We start from the raw sequence: 22,167 nt of genomic DNA, 5'->3' as shown, positions 1-22,167 counted from the left end.
CGGTTCGATTCCCGGTCAGGGCACATGCCCGGGTTACGGGCTCGATCCCCGGTGGGAGACGTGCAGAAGGCAGCTGATCAATGATTCTCTCTCATCATTGATGTTTCTATCTCTCTCTCCTTCTCCCTTCCTGTCTGGAATCAATAAAAATATTTTTAAAAAAAGAGAGAAAAGAAAGGGAAAGAGAACCAAGTCTAGGCCTGGACCCCTGATGAGGGCCAGGGTGGGTGTGTGCTCCAAGCCACCTACACCGCCTTCCCATGGGCTCTTGGGTTTGGACAGTTTTCCCAGTTTGACGATGCCTGGCTTGTGATATCGGTGACATTTTTAACAAAATATGGAGCCTGATGTGCGGGGGCAGGAGGTAGGTGCTAAGAGAAGTGACCCAGGGGCCAGGGCCCCCGCCTGCCGCCTGCTGCACGCCCCCGCCCCGGGCCTGGCCTTCGGTACCTAGCCGGCCGCACTCCTCGCGCTTGGTGAAGTACTTGAATCCGTTGGCTGCCCGCCGCTCAGCTTTCTCGTGCTTCTTTATGTGCCACGGCAGCTTGGTGGTGATGTTGGTCACAAAGTAGCAGCCGGTCCGGAGACAGTGGTAGTGCCCACGCATCCGGAACTCGCAGTGCTGCAGGGAGGGACAGGAGGGTCGGGACCAGGTAGGCAAACTCCGTGAGTCCCACCTGCCCAGGCCTGTGGCAGGCCCCTTGCATATGTGTCCTTCCATGCTCAGAATCAGAAAACACAATCGGGTGAAGACCTTTCACATGCTCAAAAGTAGTACGCCCCTTTCGCCGTTTGACTAAAACATCCTACCTGGTATGGATGGCATCCTCCTCTAGACCCACACCCAGAGCAGACATCACTAATCTATCCTAGCACTCTTCTCTGTCCGCCCTGACCCAGGCAGACATCACTAATTTATCCTCGCACTTCTCCGTACCCAGACCTAGGTCCGGATTCCTCCACAAGTTCGCCATGAATCTGACCTGCCCTTCCTGTCTGGGCACGGACAGCTCAATCTCTACATGTGTCCAATGTGCCTCTTTTAAATCCAGGCCTTTGGGGAAAGGGAACCTCGCTGGTTCCAGGAGGCAGAATGAGGCCCAGGTCACAGAGGCTGCCCCGGATACAGTCACCACTGAGGGTTAGGATGAAATGACAGACTTCGCCAACCAGCACCAAGCTGAAGCCCTGCCCAGGGCCCAGGGGCAGACAGCGTCCTTTCCAGAATCTGAAGGAGGCCCATTCAGAGAGGGCGTGGGGAACAGTCGCTGCCAGGAGGGGCTGTCCTGGGGCCGGACCCTCCCCGCCACCTCCCGGCCCCGCCCTGCCGCCCCGCTCCCCGCTGACCTGGTTGGGACAGAGGCACTGCAGGGAGTAGTAAGCAAACTGGTCTCGCACGTTCACCAGGTTGTTGTTGGGGTTGATGTGGTCCAGGCAGTGGGACTCGGCCTTGCCGGAGGTTTTGCAGACGTACTTGCAGTTCCCGAAGAGACAGTGGAAGTGGAACTTGTTGGCATACTTGCAGTCCGTCGCCAGGCAAGGGTCGCTGGAACGAAACCACAGCCCAGAAGGTCATTGGCATTCCCGGTGCCCTTCCCGCTGATGTCCTGCCACTTGCCCATGTTGGGGTTCTGCTCCCCAGTCCCTGGGGGTGCAATCAAGAGGAATGGCCCCTGGGCTGCCCTCCTGCTCAACAGGGTGATTCAGTCTGTGGAGACTACAGATCCCAGCATGCATTCTTGCCTTCTTTTTGGAGCTCTGAAGATGCATAAGGGATTACAGTAGGCAGGCTGCCCAGAGCATTGCATGCTGGGACTTGTAGTTTCCATGGCCACACCCCAGGATTACAGATAAGGATGTCTGCAGTGACTTCTTGGATATGAAAATGAGGGATGGTGCTGCCAGCCCTGGCAGGATGCCCGTGAGGCCTGGCTGTCATGGCACAGGCAAGGCCCTGGATGTGGCTGACGGACAGGGTGCAGATGGGCGGGTAGCCCTACCAGGAAGTGTTGCTACCACGGGGCCTTGGCCAGTGGGAGTGGGCACCTGAGGTCAGGTCCTGCTGAGGTTCATAATTGCGAGGACTCCCAGGTCAGCTGGGGGCTTGGGGCACCCATCTACTCACAGAACCTAAGCCAGCCGAGGGACGGGGCTGGCAGGGGCGGGAGGAATGCCGGGCGGAACCTCCGTAGCTGGCCTGCCCTGTGAGTGGCAGCCCCTGCCCGGAGCAGGGGGTCCCGGGCTGCAGACAGGCGTGGAGGGTGCTGCACTCCGGCCTTCTGCCCTGGCTGCAACTCGGCTGCCCCCCACATCCACCCGGTGGGAACTCTGACCAAGTCTGGGGGGCTGCCACTGTGGGGAGGGGAGTGGGGGAAGGAAGCTGGGGAGGGACCGAGAGGCGTGCAGGTCCCCTCCAGGCTGTGGGCCCAGCCCCGGTGCTCAGAGAGGGAGGACAGCGGCCACTCAGGTGGTGTATGTTCACATCCAATTTATTACTTTTATTGAGAACAGGAAGCCGCACACATCATGATACAGAGTCACCGTTCTCGCCGCAAGCAGCCACCACCGTCCAGTGAGGAGGTCCCTCCCGCCCTGGAGCTCAGACCCTGTGCAGGTGGCCGTGGCCTGGAGCGGGGCCTAGCCCTCACCCGCCGGGACCCAGGGCTTCGCTCGCCCTGCTGAGGCTCAGCCAGGCCGCGAGCCACAGAGGAGCCCACAGGTGGCCCGGAGGGAGAGCAGCCTTCCCGCGGGCAGGCCCGCCACTCCGGCCCCTGCGTCGGTCCTGGCAGCATCACCACTGGCCTCTGGAACAGCGGCCACCACCACCACCATCTCCGCACCCTGGCCACCTGCTCTGGGCACAGGAAGGGGTCAGAGCAGCAGCATCTTTGGCTAGGAGGACACTGCCTGATGACCGGGTCCCAGAGAGGCCGAGGTCGGCCAGGGCTAGCTGCAGGCCGGGCGGCAGCGCCCTCGGCGGTCCTTGCCAGCACCTACTCCCGAGACACGCGGGGGACACGGGACTCCCGGGTCATCGAGGGACTCACTTCTCCTGGAACTGGAGGAATCCGGGTTTGACCTGGGGCTTGGCGTTTTCTAGAGAAGTCGTTGCCAAGGGCGAAGAGGGCAGGTGAGGCACTGACGTTGGAATCTGAGGCATCTGGGGTATGGTGGAAGCCAGCTGCTTCCAGGCGAGCAGGGTGGGGGCGGAGGGCACCGCGGCCAGGCTGGGAGTGGGTCCCTCCAGAGAGGACACCGTGGCCGTGGTGACGGGCGGCGCCGGCGGGGATGAGGGGGCCAAGGAAGGTTTGGTCTCAGCAGCCGAGGCCGGGAAGGAGGCCTCCGCATTGCCTTTTGCGGCTCCTCCCTCCGTCCGGAAGTGGAAACTGCAAGAGGCAGAATGGGGGTCTCAGGTGGGCAGTGGAGGGGGCCCTGGGCAGGTCAGCCCTCCCCTGCTGGGCAGGCCTGGGCATGGCGGGCCTGCCTGTCTACCTCAGAAGCCCAGAGTCCCAGTGTCCCCATCTCGCCCCCAGTGCCAGTCGCCGCCAGCAGGGAAGGGCTGAGCGGGAGCTGGGCCCTCCAGTCCTGAACCCTGGCTTCTGGCTCAGTCCTAGCCCACCTTCCTGCCGTGACCTCTGTCCCTACTCCTCCCTGCATGGAGGGGGCTGGTGGGCAGCCAGCCCTGGCCCCGTGAAGCCCACCCTTCCAGAACCTGCTCTGAAATGTAAAGGTGGGCCTTGGTATTTAGCCGGCTCTTCTGCAGACTAGCAGCTGGGGCCGTGCAGCAGTGAGCCTGATGTGGGCGCAGGGAGCAGGAACGAGCTGTTTGAAATGATTGTAAGTTCTGGGTTCAATTACAATAGGCGCTGGGCTTGCCGCTTTTCAGCTCAATGGGTTTCACAAGTTCTTTATTTTTAGGTCAAAGAGAACCTACAAATGCGGTGTTTTTTTGGGCTTGGAAAGGCCTTCTCTGGGGGTCCCTGCCCGGTCAGAGCTGGGTCTCTGCAGCTGGCTCTGCAGGCGGCGCCTGGGGTAGGGCTGGGGCTGCACTGGCCTGGTGAGCTGAGAGGACAGGCTGGGCTGAGCAGGGGAAGCATGGGGACGCCTGCCTCTGAGCAGAAGCCAGCCCGGCGTCTGGGGTCTGGTGGGAATGGACATGGGTCCTGCTCGGAAGGCAGGGAGGCCTGTGCAGCCTCCAGCCCCACGGGGCCCCGAGCCAAGCGTGGATCCCAAAATGGGGCTGGGTTTAAATGGGCCCCTTCCGAGGACCCCCACTCACTTGGCGTGCTTGATGGCCCCGTCCAGGGTGCTGAAAAGCGCCCCGCACTCCTCCACCACGCAGTGGAAGTGGGCCTTGTGAAGGAAGTCACACTGGGCGTCGCAGAAGTCCTTGGTACTGAACCTGGCCAGGGGAGCCAGCTGGTTAGAGGAGACCCTGGCGCTCCGGTGAGGCCGGGCGTGCCGTGTGGCTGGGCGGGTGGCCTGGCCTCTCCCTCCCCCTGGCTCTCCCCGCCAGCCCCTCACCTGCGAAGGTACATCTTCCACGGCTCTGGCAGCTTCTCCGGAGCCAGCGCCTTCGCGGCCTTGCCCAGGAAGGGCGAGGACTCCACGTTAGGACTCCCCTCTGCTTCCGTCTTGATGTTCAACAGGCTGCCGAGGTTGGGGTTGCCCTGAGACATCTGTGGGGAGGACAGGGGCCATGCTTGGGGCGGGGGGGCCTCAGGACACAGACCCCCTGCCCTGGGAGTGGCAGTAGCTCTGGACCCCTCGGGCCTCTCACGCCGACCAGGGCCGGCAGTGCCGTGGACGAGCCTCTCTGAATGGACGCTGCGCGGCCTGCCGAGATGCCAGGGCTCCTGCCCCCCCCGCCCCCCCGGTGTTGCTGGGAGCCATCCCTCAAGCAGAGGCCGAGACTGAGCCCCGGGCGGGCACACGCTCCAGCCCAGCTTCCCCCAGACTCCGTGGCTCCCTCGTTATTCTCCTGCCAGGTTTTCAAAAGAAGTGCAAGAGGAGGGGGGGTGGGGGCACCCCTACGAGTTTGAGAACAAGAGAAGGCACACAAAGGAGGAGCGGCGAGGAGGGAGGGGGCTCCTGGGGTCAGAGGGAGACAGCTGGATGCTGCCGGGCGAGGAGGGGGAGCGCGCAGCAAAGGCCTGCCGCTGGCCGGAGGCTCCGACAGGAAGGGACGAGGGGGTGCAGGGGGCAGTGACCTAAGGAGGAAAAAGAAGAGCACAGAGGCAACAGGAGAGGCAGGGGAGGAAGAGGCACCAGGTGCTGGGCAGAGGGCAGAGGGCAAAGGGCAGAGGGCAGAGGGCAGAGGAAAGCGGAGGCTCCTTCCCGGCCGAGGGCCCAGCCAGGGCTCCCACCCGTGAGGTCTGGCCCAGGCCCGGCTCCCTCCTAGCAGTCACTTGTGTACAGTCACCGAATTAATCTTGCTGTAGTCAAATTCATCACGGGAAGGGGGAGAATATATTTGAGATGATGTATAATTTACAAAGACCCTGCATTATTTAAAATAAATATTCCGGGCGACCTCTGCGGAAGGCGTCCGAGACCATTACTCAACCGAAAAGTGGGAATGGATGCGTTGCTCCCACTTTGGCCCCCCTCCCCCACCCTTTTTTAAACAAACAAAAAGTATATAAAATAAATAAATGAAATTAATAACTAACAGTGGAGGAAGTTAGAGGGCTCCGGAAAAGCTTTAGGAGCCCTCCATCTGAAGGGGGGAAAAGGGTGTCAGAGGCTGGAATATATTTCTTCAGCCAGTTCATTAAATTAATTTGTAAGCAGTGGCTCTGAAATTATATCCGATGAAAAATGGCCTCAAAATTTAAATGGTACAAACTCATCTTATTAGAGGCAAAACATTAAAAAACAAACACATCCCCCCACCCCCCAACGCAGCTTTAATTTCTCTGGGTGGGGGGAACGGGAGGCGTGTGATGGATGGTTCTTACCTTATTCATAAGCGAGGATAAAAGAGATGAATTTGCCGGGACTGCGTGGCCATTTGATTCATTACTGGAACACACAAACCAAGGGGCTTTAGCTCAGACGTACGTGGGACTGAGCCCGGAGCCTCGTCCCTCCCAGCCCGGCCCTGGGGCTCCGGCCGGCGGCTGCACCTGCCAGGAGGGAGACGACCCCCTGCCAGGAGGGCTTGGGCCCCGTCCCCCGTGGGGTCTGGGCTCGGAGGGTGCCGTCCCCTGAGCCTCCTGCAGGGGAGCCGAGCAGGGAGGCCCCGGCCTCGCCTCACCTGGGCTCCTTCACCGTCAGGTCTAAACTGCGGTCCTGGGAGGCCTCGTGGGAACCCGGGGCACCAGCGTTCTCACCAGGCTCCTGCTTCCCCGGGGCCGGGGGGAACCTGGCGGGGGTGGCCTGCTGCCCGTTTCCTACAGGGGAGGGGAGGGGAGGGAAGACGGTGTTAGAGGGCTGCGGGCCGCCGACGGGCACCAACCGGAACCCCCCGGCGGGAGGGCAGCGTCTGGGTGGGCTGGGGCCCCCGGGAGCCCTGGCTGCTGGTCAGCGGTTGTCCCCACTGACGTGATGGCCTGTGACGCGGACCCCCGTGTGGCAATTCTTCAAGTGATAATTATTGCAAAATTATGTCAAAGTTGTCCAGGCTCAGGGCCGCCTGGACGAGAAGGGCGGGAGGCCGGGAGGGGGCCGGGCCGGGCGTGGGGGCCTTCATTCTCTCCGCCGACTGTCACAGCCAATTTGTGGGGCTGCCGCTTAGGCTTTTATTAAAGACGCCGTTAACGCTGAGGGGAAGTGGCAGATCCAGACTGGGAGCTGGCCCCCTCCGCCGGTCCCCTTGCCGCTGTTGCCGGGGCGACGGCCCTGCCTTCCACTGAGCATGCCTAGGAGGGGCATCTGCCGGGTCAGGGCGATGCAAGCTGACAGCCAATCAGGGCGGTTCAAACTGTGTGACCTTAGCCCGTCAAGCTGTCCGGGACGGAGACGAGGCTGGGCTGCCCCGGTGGGTGGGAGCCGCGGGGCGTGGACGTGGCCGGGCGGGCAGAGGATTCGGGGGGCCACGCCGAGAAGGGGCACAAGAAGTTGCTGACAGGATCGTGTCCGCCGAGCCCTTCTCCATCATCCCCCAGTGACTGAAATATTAATCTGCCCCCGGGCGCTGCGGCTGACAGAGAGCGGCTTCAGACAGCAAGTGGCATTTTATTAAAAAGTGAAGGAAAGCGAGCCCGCTCCTCTTTGCCTGACCTTTCTTTTGGGGAAAGGAGATTTTTCTATGGAAACAGAAGCACTTGACAGTCTGGCCGCTGCGCCCAGTGTGGCCTAGCGGGTGGGGGGGGGGGAACCCCACCCCGGCTCGCAGGCTCCTGGCCAGAGGCAGTGCCCACACGTCCCTCCCGGGAATGGCAGGTGAGTCACTCCAAGCGGCCTGCCGACAGGAGCGTCCCATGGGGGACGTGAGAGTTTTCAGAACTCAGAGCGTCCACATCCGGCAGCTCTGCCAAGTCACTTGCCCGAGGTCCCCAGTCAAGCGCTGGCGGCCCTGGTTGGGGGGGGGGGTGGTCTGGGCCACAGGGACCCTCAGTCACGGCTGGTCGCAAGACAGTCTCGCAGGGAAGCGGGCGCCTGGGCTCAGGAGCCGGACGGCTGGGGTCCGAGGCTCAGCTTCGCCGCCTCCCAGCTCTGCGCCCGGCACAGACTAGCCCACCCTGCCGTCAGCGCCACAGGCGGGGCTCCTGACCCTCCTCTTCCCTGCACGTGCCTGGCACCCTCGGTGCCCAGGCCTCAGCAAGCACCAGGGGTTGTCGAATGAATGAGTGAATGAATGAATGGAGCCAAGCCCCAGACCTGAGCCAACTCTTCTCAGGGATGTGACTGATGCTAATCGCCAGGAGGTGGGAAAAGGAGAGGCGTGAGGGACACAGAAAAACCCAAAAATTCCAGAGGAGAGAAGCAGAGACAGCTGTAAAAGAGCCGGAAACGTGAGAGAAAGGAGCCGGCGGGGCGACAGATGTGACCGGCCCCCCGGCCCCCGCGTGGGAGCCAATGATGTGGCCAAAGTGAAAGCAATGCCGATGCTCCCAGTCCCTGGGTTCCACCGGCCACTCCAAGCCCCCAGCAGCCGCCCGTGCCGTGGCGGCCGAGCGGACAGCAGGTCAGGGCGATGCCTGTGGAGAAAGTTCTCCTGGGCAGGCCGGACTGAGCAGAGCCTGGGGAGGCCTCCGCCGCCTCGGGGGCCGTCCGGGCATGAGTCTCCCCAAGTGTTCCTGAAGTGCAGCCCCCCGCCACCGGGCTGCACTCCTGTCCCCGGCACGTCACCTGGAGGGAACGGGGACTGGGGGCCTGCTCCCGGCGGCGGCTGGACTGTGACTGGGCAGGAGAAGACCAGGGCGGGGGATGGGGGGGCAGCTAGCAGCAGCCCGGGATGCACAGGCACCCCCACTTCGCAGATGAGGAGACAGAAGCAAGAGCTGCCTAGGGTGGGCCGGTCAGAATGCGGGGCCCCAGGCAGGAAAGAAACAGGACGGAGGCAGAGATGAGGCCAAGAGGGGGGCTCGAGGGGCAATCGACTTGGCTGTAGGGAGCAGGAAGATGCCTCTGCCAGACGCCCCCCCCCCCCACTCTGCTCTGCCCCCCGAGGCCAGGGAGCTGCTGGGGCCTGCAAGGCGCTTGCTTCCTGGGCAGGGCCCAGCCTGCTCACCTGGATCAAAGGTGGCAGAGGGCTTGAGGGCGGCCGCGGCCAGCCTGGCCATCATGGGCGAGATGAGGCCCTTGCTCGCGGAGATCCTCTCCATGATGGAGGCGGGGGGCACCGAGACAGAGGCGGCGGCGGCGGCGGCGGCGGGGGCTGAGTCTCCAGCTCCCGAGGCGGCCAGAGTGGGTGTGTCGGGCGTTGCCGAGGCTGCTGCCCCGGACGACAGGGCACCCATGAGGCCGGGGGTGCCCACAGGCAGGGAGGCGCTGCCCCTGCCCGGGAGGATGGGGAAGTAGGAGGCCGCGGCGGGCAGGCCTGAGTTGGAGAGGGCCAGAGCCAGGGGGATGGAGCCGGGCAGGCCCTGGGACAGCAGCCCGGAGATCTTGCTGTTGGGAGGCTTGGCGGCCCCGGGCCCGGCCTCGGCGGTGGCGGTGGCCGTGGCGGCGGCGGCCAGGGAGGCGGAGGACTGCTGGCTGGTGGGGGAGGCGCTCAGGCTGGAGTTCTTGCTGCTCAGGGCAGAGAAGTCCACCAGGTCGTCGTTGCTGGACTCCTCCTGCTCGGTGTCCTTGGCGCCCAGCAGCGAGGGCGGCAGCCCCAGCACGCCGGACGAGCGGATGTGCCGGCGCTCGTGCTTGCGCTTGTGCGAGGTCATCTGGCTGGTGGAGGTGAAGGTGAAGCCGCAGCCGGCCCGGATGCAGTGGAAGTGGTTGGTGGCCTTGCTGTACACGCAGCCCTCGTACTTGCACTCCTCGTACTTGTAGAACTTCTTGAAGCCGTCCTTGGCGTAGGCGTCATCCTTGATGTGGTAGCTCTTGTGCTTCTCGATGTCGCACTTGTTCTTGAAGGTGAACGTGCAGCCGGGGCGCCTGGGTGGGACATCGGGAGCCTGTCACAGGGCCGCGTGGGGCCGGGACGAGGCCCCGCCCCGCTCCCACCAGGCTGGACATCGAGGCGGGGCCTCTGAGCAGCCCTCTCTGCTGTTCCTGCTCCTGTGAGGACGCAGGGCCCCGAGCCGCCCCCCAGGGCCTGGTTTCCAGCCTCCCGTCCCTCCCCGAGGCCAGCGCGGCCCCCACCCCCGGCCGGCGCCCGGGTACCTGCAGTGGAAGTGGGTGGTCTTCTGCCCGTAGAACTGGCAGTCAGCCGTGCCACAGTCCTCGGTGGCTCGGAAGCGCTGGAAGCCGTCGTTGATGAGCTGCGTGTTCTTCTTGTGGAAGTTCTCGTGCGTCATCACGTCCGACGTGCTCGTGTACACCTTGTTACAGCCAACCTGCGGGGGCCGGGATGGCTGTCAGGGGCTCCGAGGCCCGGCGCCCCGGGCAAGGCCAGGGAGACTGTTCCGATGGGTGCGGCCGGAGCCTGGGGGCCTGGGCCGCGGGCCTCCCTGCTCAGGGCACTTCTGCGCCGGTACACACCCGGCTTGGGGCCCGAGGGTAACTTAGGGAGCACACAGAGAGAACCCCTCACGACCCGGCAGGCCTCCAGGGCCGGGCCCTGCCTGTGCTGGGGGTCGGGGTGTCCTCAGGGACAGACATATGACATCCCGGGCGTAGGTGTGGAGGCCTCTTCCTATAGGAGGGGGGTTTGGAGTCCCAATCTGTGGCTCCACCTCTAAAGCCCCCAGGGGGAGGCAGGCCGGACCCCGGGGCCTGCCGGTCACCTTTCGCCCAGGGACGCGCTCAGTGGAAGGTTCCTGGCACAGGGCCCTCCCCACCCCACCCCAGCTGGGCCAAGGCAGGCAACGTTGCCATATCGAGTAAAAACCAGTGGAATCTGAACGCCCGTGAAGGCCGGGGCCGTGCCAGTGTCTGCACCATCTCAGAGCCCGGGGAGCGAGCCCCCCTCCCCTCGGGGCCCAGGTTGTCTCACGGAGGCCATAACAACCCCCTGACAAACACCGGGGGAGGCACGGCGGCTGCTATGCGCAACCCAACGTCGCTCCCCTGGACCTGACACCTTGAAAAAGCCCAGACTCTGCGTGGCATTAAAACAAAGAATTAAACAAAAACCTCCTCAGGAATCATTTGCGATGCTGCTCTTGGTGCTAAAGCCTGAAAAATGTCGGTCTGTATAAACAGCTCGCTGGATTTCGCCCGCACCAAGTATGGCCATGGGGAAGGCCCCGCCCTGGCCCACCAGCCGCTGCCCGAGCCCGAGCCCCCAGGACTCTCCACTTGCCCCCCGCCTCCCTGTCCTGGGACCTGGGATGGGAGGGAGGGGGCTCCCTGTCGGGGCGGGGGGGGCGGGGCGGGGGCGGGGGGCACCTGCATGCAGTGGTAGTGGGTGCTCTTCCCGTTGAGGTGGCAGCCGTGGTAGTAGACGCTGCAGTCGTCCAGCGGGCTGAAGCGCATGAAGCCGTGCTGCAGCGAGTTGTCGCGCTTCTTGTGCATGTTGTAGTGCCGGATCACGTCCTGCTTACTCGTGAACCTCTGCCGGGGGAGGGCGGGTTGGCGGGGGCCCGGCCTGCCGCAGGCCAAGAGCGCCAGGCCAGCTGCTGGCCCCAGGCCCCTCCGGCCTCCCTATGAGTAACCCTGCTTGGGGTCGAGGCAGCCCAGGGTGCCTCAAGGCTAGCACACGGGACCTCGGGGGGAACTATTAGACTCTTCCCTGACCTCCCCTCGGGCTCCCGACAGCCATGCCCAGGAGCAGAGAGGGTGGACTGGACCCAGCCTCTAAGGCAGGGGCTCTGAGGGACACATCTCGCCCAGAGCCACCGATGGGCTATGCCAGGCTGGGCTCTCTGGCCAGGCAAAGGGAGCAGCCCCTGTGCAGCCTGCCCTTACTCCCATCACTTTCACGAGCTCTGCACTCACCAGCGGGTGCCTTTGAAGGTACGTGACAATGTACCTGAGCCTCAGTGTTACCACCTGTAAAGTGGGGCAGTAATGCCAACCTCACAGTTCCCTGGGAAGATCAATTAGGTAAGGTGCTTGGGCTCCGGCACAGTCCTGGGTGCAAGGCAGACTCAGAGAATGGGCATTTGAATGATTAGCACCAGGGTGCAGATGGCTCCAGATCCTACGAGATGCCTGTGGGCAGGGGTCTGGGTGCATGGACAGGCCAGTGGTTCTCTGGCCTCTCGGCCTCCCTGAGTTGAGTTCGGGCAGCCCGAGCAGAGCTGAGCTCCCATCCCACGTTGGAGGGGCTCCTGGGTTCGTCGGTGCCCGAGGGGCCTTACCTGGTAGTTGCACTCGGGGTCCAGGCAGTGGTAGTGCTCGCGGTACTGGTAGGCGCAGTGGATGTGGCCGCAGTGCTGGCTGCCCGAGAACCTGCGGGGGAGGGGTCGGCTCAGACCTCTCCGGGCCAGTCCCAGGGGACCTGTCCTAAGCACCCAGGAGGCGTCTATGCCTGTGCCGCAGAGCGGTGCCCGGGCCCTGTGTGGGGGTGTGGAGGGCAGAGGGGGTCTGCAGGGGTGAAGTGGTGGAGGCCTGAGGAGGCCAGGACAAGTGATTGAGCCCATCAGGGAGCCCAGAGCCATCTGCCCCGGGGGTCCCTCTGCCCTGGGAGTGAGTGCCAGGGGAGGCACCGAGGCCTGGCACCCAAGTGGAGAGGAAGGAGCTGGGGCGGCCAAAAGCCAGAGCAGAGACGGAGCAGAGACCTGGACGGGGTGGGATGAGACGGGAAGGCGGTTTTGTGCAGGTGCTGCCTACCGCCCAGCACTGGGCCAGGTGCGGGGACCCCGGCTGAGCCGGGCCAGGGCTCTGTTGCCGAGAGATGCTAGACAGGTCTCTGTCCTGGGCTTTCCTGACACTTGAAACAGGGCAGAGTTATGAATTTTTAAAGCACAGCATCTGTCTGGTTTCCCGAGGCAGGGAGCTCACTCTCCAGCCGACTCTGAAGCCAGGAGCCCCAGCTGCCTGGCCACTGCCCACCCCCGAGGAAACCCCATGCCGGCTCCAGGCCCCCATGTTGCCGGGCGTGGCTCTCCCAGCGCTGGGGACGGCCACCCTGGGGAGAACATGCCATGACAACCGCGGGGAAGGTGGCAGGCTCGGCCTGCCCGCCCAGCCCGGATGGCGAGAGACGGCGGGAGGGAGTGAGCGGAGGCCCCCTTGTCAGGGGGGAACCTCTTGCAAATAAATATTTAAGCTGAAGCTGCCAAAAGGGCCATCTGCTGAGGCGCTAATAATAATGATAATAATAATAATAATAAAGAGAGCAGAGCGAAGCTGCAAAGACAGAGAGGGAACCCGGACGATCAGCAGAAAGGCAGCTGCCGGGGCACGACCCCGCCATGTGCTGCCCCCTCAGGCGCTGGCCGCCAGGGGCCTGATTTGGGGGATCTGTTGAGGGGAAGGTTACCTGCCAATCCTGCTGCCTTAAGGACGTAAAGGGGCGGGTCTGGAGTCAGGGGGCGAGGGCCAAGGCCTGGCCCGGGGAGCGCATTCTGGCCGGTTCCGGTGGCCCACACCCACCCAGGGCCCCGTGTGAGCTGTGGAGGGCCCTACACTCACCTGTGGCCAGGCCCTGCCCTGGGGCCCCTTCAGGTACCCCGTCCTGCCTGGGGTGCAAGCTGCTTAAGGGTGTGTGGCCCGGATCACACCCCGGGGGCGGGGCCCCCGAGATGGGGCAGGAGTGTATGGCGATGGGGAGGCAGCAGGCACCTTGGCACGCGTGGTCGTATGGACATATGGTCCCACAGTCCCCAGGCATTCCTGGTGCCCCCCCACCTGCTCTCCGTGGCAGCCTCCTCCCCAGGGGCCTACCTGGCAATATATTTCTGGTAAATGTTTACATCTTCGGTGACAGCTGGTTTATCTGTGGGCAATCCGTTCCTGGTGAGAGACACAGGGCACAGCCGATTAGCGGACCGGGGGTGGCCTCGTGCCCCAGGAGCATCTGGGAGGCAGCTCCCCGCCCCGGGGCCTGGCCCTGCTCTCCCTCGCTCGGCGGTTGAGGCACTCAGGGTGGGACTGACCGAGTCCCAGGGCCAACGTCTGGCTCAGGCTCAGTGAGCTTAGGCCCAGCCAGGAGTCCCGAGCGGCAGGGCCGGGGGCTCCGCCTCGGGCACGGGCCTGGCCTCGTCTAACGGGCAGAAGCCTCAGAAGTTGGGCCTGAGCCCCCTCACACCCCGGGAGTCAGGAAGCTGCTGGCTGAGGAGGGGTGCCAGGTACCACAGGGGAGTCCCCAGGGGAAGGGGCAAGAGCAGGCCCGGAGGGCAGGCGGCTCCCCAGCTCCGCTCCCCGGTGTGTAGCTCCATCTCGGGGGAGAGGGTCTCATTCAGCCCCATCACCCGTGACCAATCAGTTTGCCACTGGCTGGGGCAACGGCTTCAACCTTTTTCATCTCAGGGCACACATAAACCTCTGACTAAAACTCTGCGGCACACCCAAAAGTATGTTTTTTGCCGATGTGACACAAAAAAATAGGTATCACTTTGATTCATTTCACACCACGACTACTGTGTCGGCTGCTGCCATTTTTTTATTGGACAGTCTCAGGGGAAAGAGGTCAGTGCCCCTGACTAAAGGGTCAGGCATTGCATGTTTTAAAAATTCTTGGGGCGCAGCAGCTGGAAACCACTGGCCTGGGGTTAGCGCTGAGTGTGCCCCCGCCCTCCCCAGCCTCCTGCCTTCCCTCGCTGCCTTCCCTGCGGCCCAGGCTCTGGACCCAGGAGCCACGGCCACCAGCGTGGGCTCCGGAGCCGCCGCCCAGAGCCGGGCTTCCCTCAGCCTCTCTTCGGCCCTTGGGGTGGCAGGAGGGAAAGCCTGTGACAGGCAAACAGGGTGGCAGGCGCCTGTGGCACGTGTGTTAGCAGACAGCACATGCACAGAAGTGCCCGGTGTGAGGTATGTGTGTACAGCAAGACGTGTGGTGTGTGGGCCCCTGAACTGGGCATGAGCGCTCACGCGGGCAGAGGGACAAGCGTGAATGAGTGTGAGCACACACGTGTGAGCAGAAGCACATGCGTGAGGATCCTGGAGTGTATGAGTGCACAGCAGATGTGCCTGAGGTGATAGTGTGTCCACAGACGTGCGCTTCCAAGGCAGGGCCGTGGCCCGGGGCGGGGCAGGGTGGGGGCAGGCGGCAGGGAGGGGCGGGCCTTACTTGACAGTGGAGACGGTCCCCGTGGTGATGGAGTCTGTTTTGGAGAAGGTCGACTTCAGGTACTCGGGAGTGTTGAAGGGCAGGGAGGCAGGTGGCTCGGGCCCCGGCCCCGCGGCGCTGGGGGCACTGGGCACGCTGGCGAGGGGAGCAGGAGCCAAGCTGGGAGCGGGCGGCACCTTGGCAGGGCCCGGCTTCTGGATGGCCCGGACGTCGTACTTGGAGGGGCGCCCCACCTTGCCCGTCTTGAAGGCGATGGCCCCGCCCATGTCGGGGCTGCCCTCCCCGGGCTTGAAGAGGTGCAGGTACTTGACGTTCTCCAGGTCGTACTTGGACGGCTTCTTGTAGGTGCTCCCGTTCTGGGGCCGCAGGTTCTCGCCCGTCTTCAGCTTCTGGATGAAGAAGTCGTACTTGGAGGCGCGGGCCACCAGGCCCTGCATGGGGACGCTGCTGTGCGAGGGCAGCGGCAGGATGGTGGCCTTGGTCTCCAGGTGCGCCGTGTGGCTGGGCAGCCGCAGGCCGGGCAGGGGGCCCACGGCGTCCTTGCCGGCGCGCTCCTCGGCCTTGGTGCCGTGGGCCGGCCAGGAGAGCTGCTCGCCCGCCTTGAGCTTCCGGATGTACTCCTCGTACTTGGAGAAACGCGCCCGCTTGCTGAGGGCGTCCTCCCCAGCGGGCAGCGCGGAGGAGGTGGCCACCTCGGGGGCGGAGCCTGCGTGCAGCTTCTCGAAGCTGATCTTCCTGGCCAGCTCGTCCCTCGTGTTCTGGTCATCGTAGCCGAACATGCCCAGGAACTCGGTCATGGTGGAGGCCGCGTAGTCCCGCAGCGAGGAGGCCTCTCCTACGGCAGAGAGGACGGTGGTCACCTCTGGGAGGGAGCCGGGGAGCAAGGGACAGGAGCCCCCCCACGGGCAGGAGTCCCCACCCACAGAGGGAGGGGGCCGGGGTGGGCAGGGGCGGAGCGGGACATGATCTATGGACATTTGGCTCACTTGTTAGGTTTTACGACTCTTAAATTAATTTGTTTAAAAAAAAAGTAATTAATACTGGGGTAAAATAAAACGAGTTCATCAATGCCAGGAAAATCAATTTCCTAAATGTTCTGGCCGATGGCTTTTCAGTACATTAAACAAAGTTTCATAAATGTCTCCACTCTCGCCTTGGCCTAATATGAAGACGAAGCCATTTTACTGGAAGTGAGGCAGATCCCAGCCTGCCTCAGGGGTGGGGAGGCAGGGCCAGGGCAGGTGGGACGTGGGCCTGTGGCTGAGGGAGCCTCTGTGGGTGGGGTTGGGGTGCGCCTGGCTGAGCCTGCCCAAGGTCTGAGCCTCCCCGAACCTCACAAATGGACCCACAGGACCTTACCCCTGGGAGGACCTGGCCTCGCGGCCCCGCCCAGAACCACCCGATTCCTAATGATCCCAGACACAGGGCTGAGGGCAGAGACCCTTGGTGTGCTTGCGTGACTTGTGAGAGAGTCCTCCGGTCACGCGCTCAGGCACAAGGTGGCCACCTGAGGAGTCAGGGCCAGAGAGGGCACAGGCCCAGGTGGGACCCGTCTGTCCCACCGAGTCCACGCCAGGGACACTGAGAACCCGAGCAACCCCCCCTTGCCCCCCGGGAACCACGTGCACACACGCTCGCCATCGAGCTCACATCCCTGCTCCCTTCCCGACTCACAGACACACGTACACAAACCGCCCAACCCCACGCCCAGCACCCCGAGACTCGTCTCAGGATGCGGAGGCTGGATGATCCGATCCTCCCCGGGGTTCTGCTTTGGAGACCCCTCCCTTCCACACACGGCCTTGCACCCCATCAGACAGGTGACCCCTCAGCTCGCCCAAGACACTCGTTCCCGCACTGAACACTGGCTGAACACCTACTATGTGCTCTGCCTGGAACCAGGGGTGGGTGCACCCCGGGGGGGGGGGGGGTGAGACCCACATGGGCTGCAGGGGACTCCCCTGTTCTCCCCACTTGTGTCAGAGCCCGCACACCCAGGCACACTCAGCGTGGTAGGACCCCAGGCTGCGGGGCTAGAAGCAGTCAGGGGAAGGTGTGGGCGAAGACAGGGTGGGAGGCGCAGGACTCCGGCAGCGTAGCAGGTGGGGGTCTCCTCCCGCTCCCCGCGCCGACCTGGAGGTGGTCTCCTAGGGCAAGACTGGGCTTGGGCACAAGAGAAAACCCAGCCAGATGTGCAGAGAGAGGCTCTGAGCTCCGGGGGACGGGGAGCAGTCCTGGGAGGACTGGGACCCCACCAGGTGAGGAGGAGACAGTGTGGGCAGCACCTGAGGCGGGCAGAGCCGACGGACATCTGTCCCCTGGGGGTGGGGGTAGGGCAGTGGCCGGTGGGCTGCTGTCCTGACGTTAAGCTCCGTGGGGCTGGGCCCGGCCTGGGAGGAGTGGGCTCTTGCTGTCAGATCCCGTGGCTCAGGGACCAGGGAAAGGACCTAAAAATAGCTGGAGGCAGCGGAGCCCTCACTATATATGGCAGGGAGACAGCGGCTTTGAAGGGCAGGCGGCTGAGAGCAGGGAGGGGCCGGGCCGGGGTCCCAAGGTCAGCCCACAGGCCTGGGCCCAGAGAGGGTGGCCCGGGGCGCAGCCCAGAGTGGGCAGCTCAGCCCTGGGCTCTCGCACGGGAGTCCCACTGGGCCTCAAACAGAGGGGTGAGTCCTGGGCCATAAGACTCCTGGTGTTTCCCGCCCCGCCTCCTGTCACCCGGCTCTCCACTCCCCAGAGCACAGGAGGCAGAGGTCCAGGCGAGCCCAGCCGGGCAGGACAGAGCTGGCGTGGGAGGGGCTGGGGCGCTGAGGGGACAGAGGCCCTGTCCCTGCCCTCCCCTCCCCTCGGGCCCCGCAATCACCTTGCGTCTGGGAGAGGCAAGGGCTTTTCCTATCAGAGGAAACTGAAGGTCACACTTTTCCTCATTGATCTTGCAATGTTTGTTAATTACTCTGTCACTGATGTGGCGAAGGATAATTAAACAGCTCTGTTTATATCTTATATGCATAATTATGTGGCTGCGCAGGGCTCCCCGCGCTGGGAGGGGATGCGCCCCTCACTGCAGGGGGAAGGGGGCAGGGGCGCGGGCAGGGGAGGCTCGGCACCAGGCACAGGCCTGGGAAGGAGGCTGGGGAGCTGAGCGAGACCCCAAATCCTGGGGTCCCAGTCCTAGGGGTGACCCCCGCCCTCCCCCGAGCAGAAGGAGCTCAGGGCTGCTCTGAGGACAAGGAGGCATCAGCAAAAGCCGGGCCTCCGCCCCCTCGTGGAAGAGGTCGGCCAGAGGGCGCGTCCCGGGCCGGCGGGTGCGATGGGATATTCGGGCTGGGCCTCCCGAGGCCCTGTGCCCTGTCTGAGGGGTCCTGCTGAGGGGGCCGGGGTCCCCGGGAGGGAGAAGGTGGGCGGGGAGGAAGGCCTGTCTGATAGCCACGCGGAAAAACCTCCCCGGGAAACAGCCCGCGGGGACACGTGCTCCGTTGCTGTGTCCTCCACCCGGCTCTTCTCTACACACGCATGTAGTCGTCTACCCACACACTGTCCGTCCGTCCGCCTGCCTGTCCACCCATCTGTCCCTCCACTCACGGCTTCCTGAGGACCCACTGGGTGCTCGGCAGCCCCCACCCCCAGACCCGCTCACACACCTGGGAAGCTGCCTTCCCAGGCCTGTCCCCTCTCGCCCCTGGTTTCACTCAGATCCCTGCCCAACTGGCCGCCCCGTTCTAGAGCCCAGCCCCGCCCAGCCCACTCCCCGCAGGAGTCCTCCCTGGGGAACGAGGCGCCAATATCTGGAACGAGAGTGAGCGAAGCGAGCTGTTCCGTGGACACACCCCTCCTCCCCGCGGGGCCTCCTCACCGGGTGAGGCCCATCCAGGGTCCGGACACCCACCTGCGGGCTGCCTGGCACCGGGGCCCCCGCTGTCCTTGGAGGCTGCCCTGTCCGTGTCCCTCTCGGCCGCGCCGTCCTTGGGCTCCTCGCCGTGGTCCTCCTCGTCGCTGCAGCCCCGCGGCTGCACCATGTACACGCCCTCGGGCGGCAGCTCCAGGCCCTCGCGGGCGGTGCGCCCCAGCAGGGGAGCGGGCGCCGGCTCCTCGCTGTACTCCCCGTTGACCCACTTCTCGATCACGGCCCGCCTCTTGTCCTCCTCGCTGCGGGGGGCCCGGGCCACCCCCGGCTCAGGGCCGCCGCGCTCTTTGTCCTGGGGCCTCAGTGGGCTGCCCTCGGTGCGGGCGCCGGCCTCTGCCCCCTTCTCCACCACCACCTGGCGGCTCAGCTTGGCGCAGATGGCGTTGAGCTTCAGGCCGCCTTTGCGCTTGGCCGCCATCGCGGGCTTGCCTGTGGGCGGGTCGGTGCACCGGGTGCCTTCAGCTGCAGAGGGTGGAGAGAGAGGTCAGAGGTCAGGCACAGCCACCCACCTCAACCGCCGGGGCTGAGGCTCTGCCCCCAAGTCCCCCAAGCCAAAGGCTGGCCACACTGCACTGAGACTGAACCCCGGCGCATGCATGAACCCCTCACTAGACTGAGCTGTGGAGGGCCAAGCTCGCCCATCGCTCTATCCCGGAGCCGGACTCTGAGCCGGGCACAGGCCAGCTGGTCCAAGGATTTTGGAAATGAACGAATGAATGAGCAACTCCTCCAACACAAGGGGCAGTCTCCTCCCCGCACTGGTTCCTGGAAGCACTTCCTACACTGGCCTGGCCCTAGGCACCTCCTCTGAGTGAGAGGCCGGCCGGCCAGGCCCCGTTCCTATAAAGGAGGCGCAGGCTGAGAGCTGGGCGTGGGGCACAGCCGGCCAGACCAGCAGCCTGACTCCACTTGGGAGCGTCTACTGCACGGTCCACGGTGAGGAGACAGCTGAGAGCCGGGAGCAGCCGGGCAACCCCGTGCCTTCCTGTCCCAGCAGCCCTGGTCGGCACCTGTCCCCACCTGGGCATCTCCTCCCAGGCCCTCCTCGGCCGGGCCCACCCGTCCCTGCCCCGTCTGACTCCAGCCTTCCCGCCGGGTCCTCTCGGCCCTCGCTGTCTCCTCCGGCCATTTCCTACCACCTCCTCCTCCAGGCCTCCGTCCAAGGGCAGAGCTCCCCACGGCCCCTCCGAGGGCCACTTGTCCCTGCCCGAGGCCCTGGCTCTGCCCCCTCTGCCTGGACCAGCCCCTGCGGCCCTGGGAGGCCTGGCTGGTCCCGCTTCCCGGATGAGAGGGCGCAGGAGCAGCGCCTGATCCCCAAACACGACAGCCCAACGCGAAAACCCCCAAGTCTCACGAAGCTGCCTGCTGCCAGCCACCTCCCATGGCTGCTGAGCAGGCTGCCCGGGGTCCTGGTGGCACATGGCAACCCCACTCCCCATGGAACCTGGGACCTGCCTCAAAGGCCAACAAGGGTGCACCTGCCTGCCTGTCTGTCCATCCGTCCATCTGTCCATCCATCCATCCATCCATCCATCCATCAGCAAAGCCACTCCTCCTGTGTGTCCCTGTGGCAGGGCAGGGGCAGGGCGGTGGCCACGACAGACGCACGGTGCCCAGGCAGCCCCAGGAAGCGTCTCGAAGTCAGGACTCCCTCACGTGGCCCCCAACAGGAGTGGACATGTCCATGTCTCCACACAGGTCAGAGGCTAAGCGAGGGGAGGGGCTCTGCTCCCCAGTCCATGCTTAGAAGAGGCTTCGCCATCCACACCCTAAACACCCCCACGTGGGCCCCCCGAGAGGCGGTCAGGCAGGGACGCCCACACCTGTGCCTGCCCATAGGTAGGCCTGGCTTGTACACACGGATGGCTGTCCCCCCGATACAGGCGATGCCCCGTGACCCCAGATCCTTGCCTTGAAGTCAGCTGCCCGTGTATGGCCACACTTGGCCCAGAGGGGCCTGGGGGTCCCAGCCCAGCCCAGCCCAGCGTCAGGGCAAGGTCGGCTTGGCTCACTCGGTCCTCCCCGTCCTGTGGCCCTGGCTCTGCTGGGCCCCACCCTGGCCCAAGCCGGATGCCCACTCTACCCATGTTTGTCCACGTCTCCAAGTCTGTGCTGCCCACACCCAAGTCTCCAAGCCCCGGCATGGGCTCCTTCTCCAAGCTCAGTGACGGGGCCCCTACTCGCACGTCTCACCCAGCCTCCGGGCCAGCCGCCAGGCTCCGTGACACCAAGTTTCCTCCAGCAGCCTCTGGAGCACAGAACGGGCCTCACCTGGTCCCCTCTGTCCCCTGCCCTGGTGGGGACGGGGAGGGCGGGCGGGCGTGGGGAAGCCTGCTCTATTTTTACCGGGAGGTAAGCAGCCAAGTGTGTATGGCAGACGGCAAATGAATCTATAAATATTTATCCCGAGGAAGAGGGACGCAGAGGCTCCCAGGGCTGCCCTTGCGGCTGGTGACACCCCCTCCTTGGGCCCCCACCCATCCTGGAGCCTCCCGGCACTTGGGCCCACCCAGCCCTGCCCACCCCTCTCCCCATCTCCACTGTGTGCCTGGCTTGGTCCCTCCGGGCCCCCACCAGCTGCGATGCAGCTGTGCACCCAGGGCCCGCCCCCCGCCTGCAGGCCCCTTAGCTCCACCTCCACCCCCTCCACCTGCCCTCCAGCTGCCGCTCTGCCCCAGCCCACCTGCCTTCCAGATGTTGCCCTCCCTCTGACTCTACTGTGGGTCCCGGGGGTGGAGGTGAAGAAGGCGCGTGGGCCTGGGGTGCAGGGCGGGAGGCGGAGACTGGCCTTCCTCAGCGCGTGGAAACGCGTGCGAGGCTGGGGCGGCAGATGGGGGTGGAAGAGCTGGGGTCCGAGTTGCCTGCACGCCCACCCTCCCTCGTCCCTCAAGGGCCCTGGGACCCTGTAGACTACCCCCCTCGTGGTCTGACCCCAGGCTCCTGTCCATGTAAACATTCCCTGACTTTCTTCCCTAAAATATAAACGCCATGGCCAGGCCTCAATGGGAGGAAGCCATCCGTCCCCGGCCCTGTCAGTGCCCCTTTCATCTCCTTCCCACCACCAGCCTGCCCGCTGCTCTATTTACACTGGACACTTCCTCTGGGAACAATGCTGCCCAGGAGGCGGGCTCGGGCCAGAGGGCGGAAGGCGGGGGACTCCCGTGCCGCTCACCCAGGGACGGGCGCCCCCGACGAGGTAAGGGGCGGGCAGCTGTGTGGGCCCGGCCAGGCCTCCGCCGCTGGCCCGTGGCTCTGAGACGGCCGGGCGAGCCCTGGGAGGTGGCACCGCACCGTGGTTACGGCCTGGCCTCTGGGGCCAGACATCCTGAGCTCGAAGCCTGGCTCGGCCCCTTGCGAGCTCGGGCCCCCCGCAACCTGTCTGCTTGTGAAAGGGCTGCCGGACTGTAACGGGCGAGGGTGCCTGCTGGTGCCAAGCACAGGGCCTGGCGAGCAAGGACCAGGGGAAAGGCAGGCCAGAGTGGTGCCAAGCCTGGGCACCAGATCCCGAGGCCAGGACACCTCACCTGGCGGGAGAGGCTGGGAGGAAGGA

The 22,167-nt window shown here is 64.6% G+C and overlaps 1 protein-coding gene across 2 annotated transcripts in view; it reads right to left on the bottom strand.

Annotated features, from left to right (window-relative positions):
- Positions 1-22,167, bottom strand: part of CASZ1 (castor zinc finger 1) — a 147,592-nt gene that overhangs the window by 7,812 nt on the left and 117,613 nt on the right. For both annotated transcript variants that reach the window (XM_079778227.1, XM_079778226.1), the window contains 14 exons: positions 18,600-19,079; positions 14,717-15,551; positions 13,375-13,443; positions 11,847-11,937; positions 10,933-11,097; positions 9,766-9,938; positions 8,678-9,537; positions 6,260-6,395; positions 5,961-6,024; positions 4,525-4,679; positions 4,280-4,402; positions 3,048-3,386; positions 1,348-1,546; positions 451-622 (listed from right to left, as the gene is read on the bottom strand). In XM_079778227.1, coding sequence (XP_079634353.1) covers positions 451-622; positions 1,348-1,546; positions 3,048-3,386; positions 4,280-4,402; positions 4,525-4,679; positions 5,961-6,024; positions 6,260-6,395; positions 8,678-9,537; positions 9,766-9,938; positions 10,933-11,097; positions 11,847-11,937; positions 13,375-13,443; positions 14,717-15,551; positions 18,600-19,079 — 3,861 coding nt within the window. The remainder of the gene's footprint in view (positions 1-450; positions 623-1,347; positions 1,547-3,047; positions 3,387-4,279; positions 4,403-4,524; positions 4,680-5,960; positions 6,025-6,259; positions 6,396-8,677; positions 9,538-9,765; positions 9,939-10,932; positions 11,098-11,846; positions 11,938-13,374; positions 13,444-14,716; positions 15,552-18,599; positions 19,080-22,167) is intronic.

Source organism: Cnephaeus nilssonii (genome assembly GCF_951640355.1).
Source record: "Cnephaeus nilssonii genome assembly, chromosome: 7".
Classification (NCBI taxonomy): Eukaryota; Metazoa; Chordata; class Mammalia; order Chiroptera; family Vespertilionidae; genus Cnephaeus; species Cnephaeus nilssonii.
The sequence above is the reverse complement of the archived record's forward strand: the minus strand, read 5'-3'. Positions and strand labels throughout refer to the sequence as shown.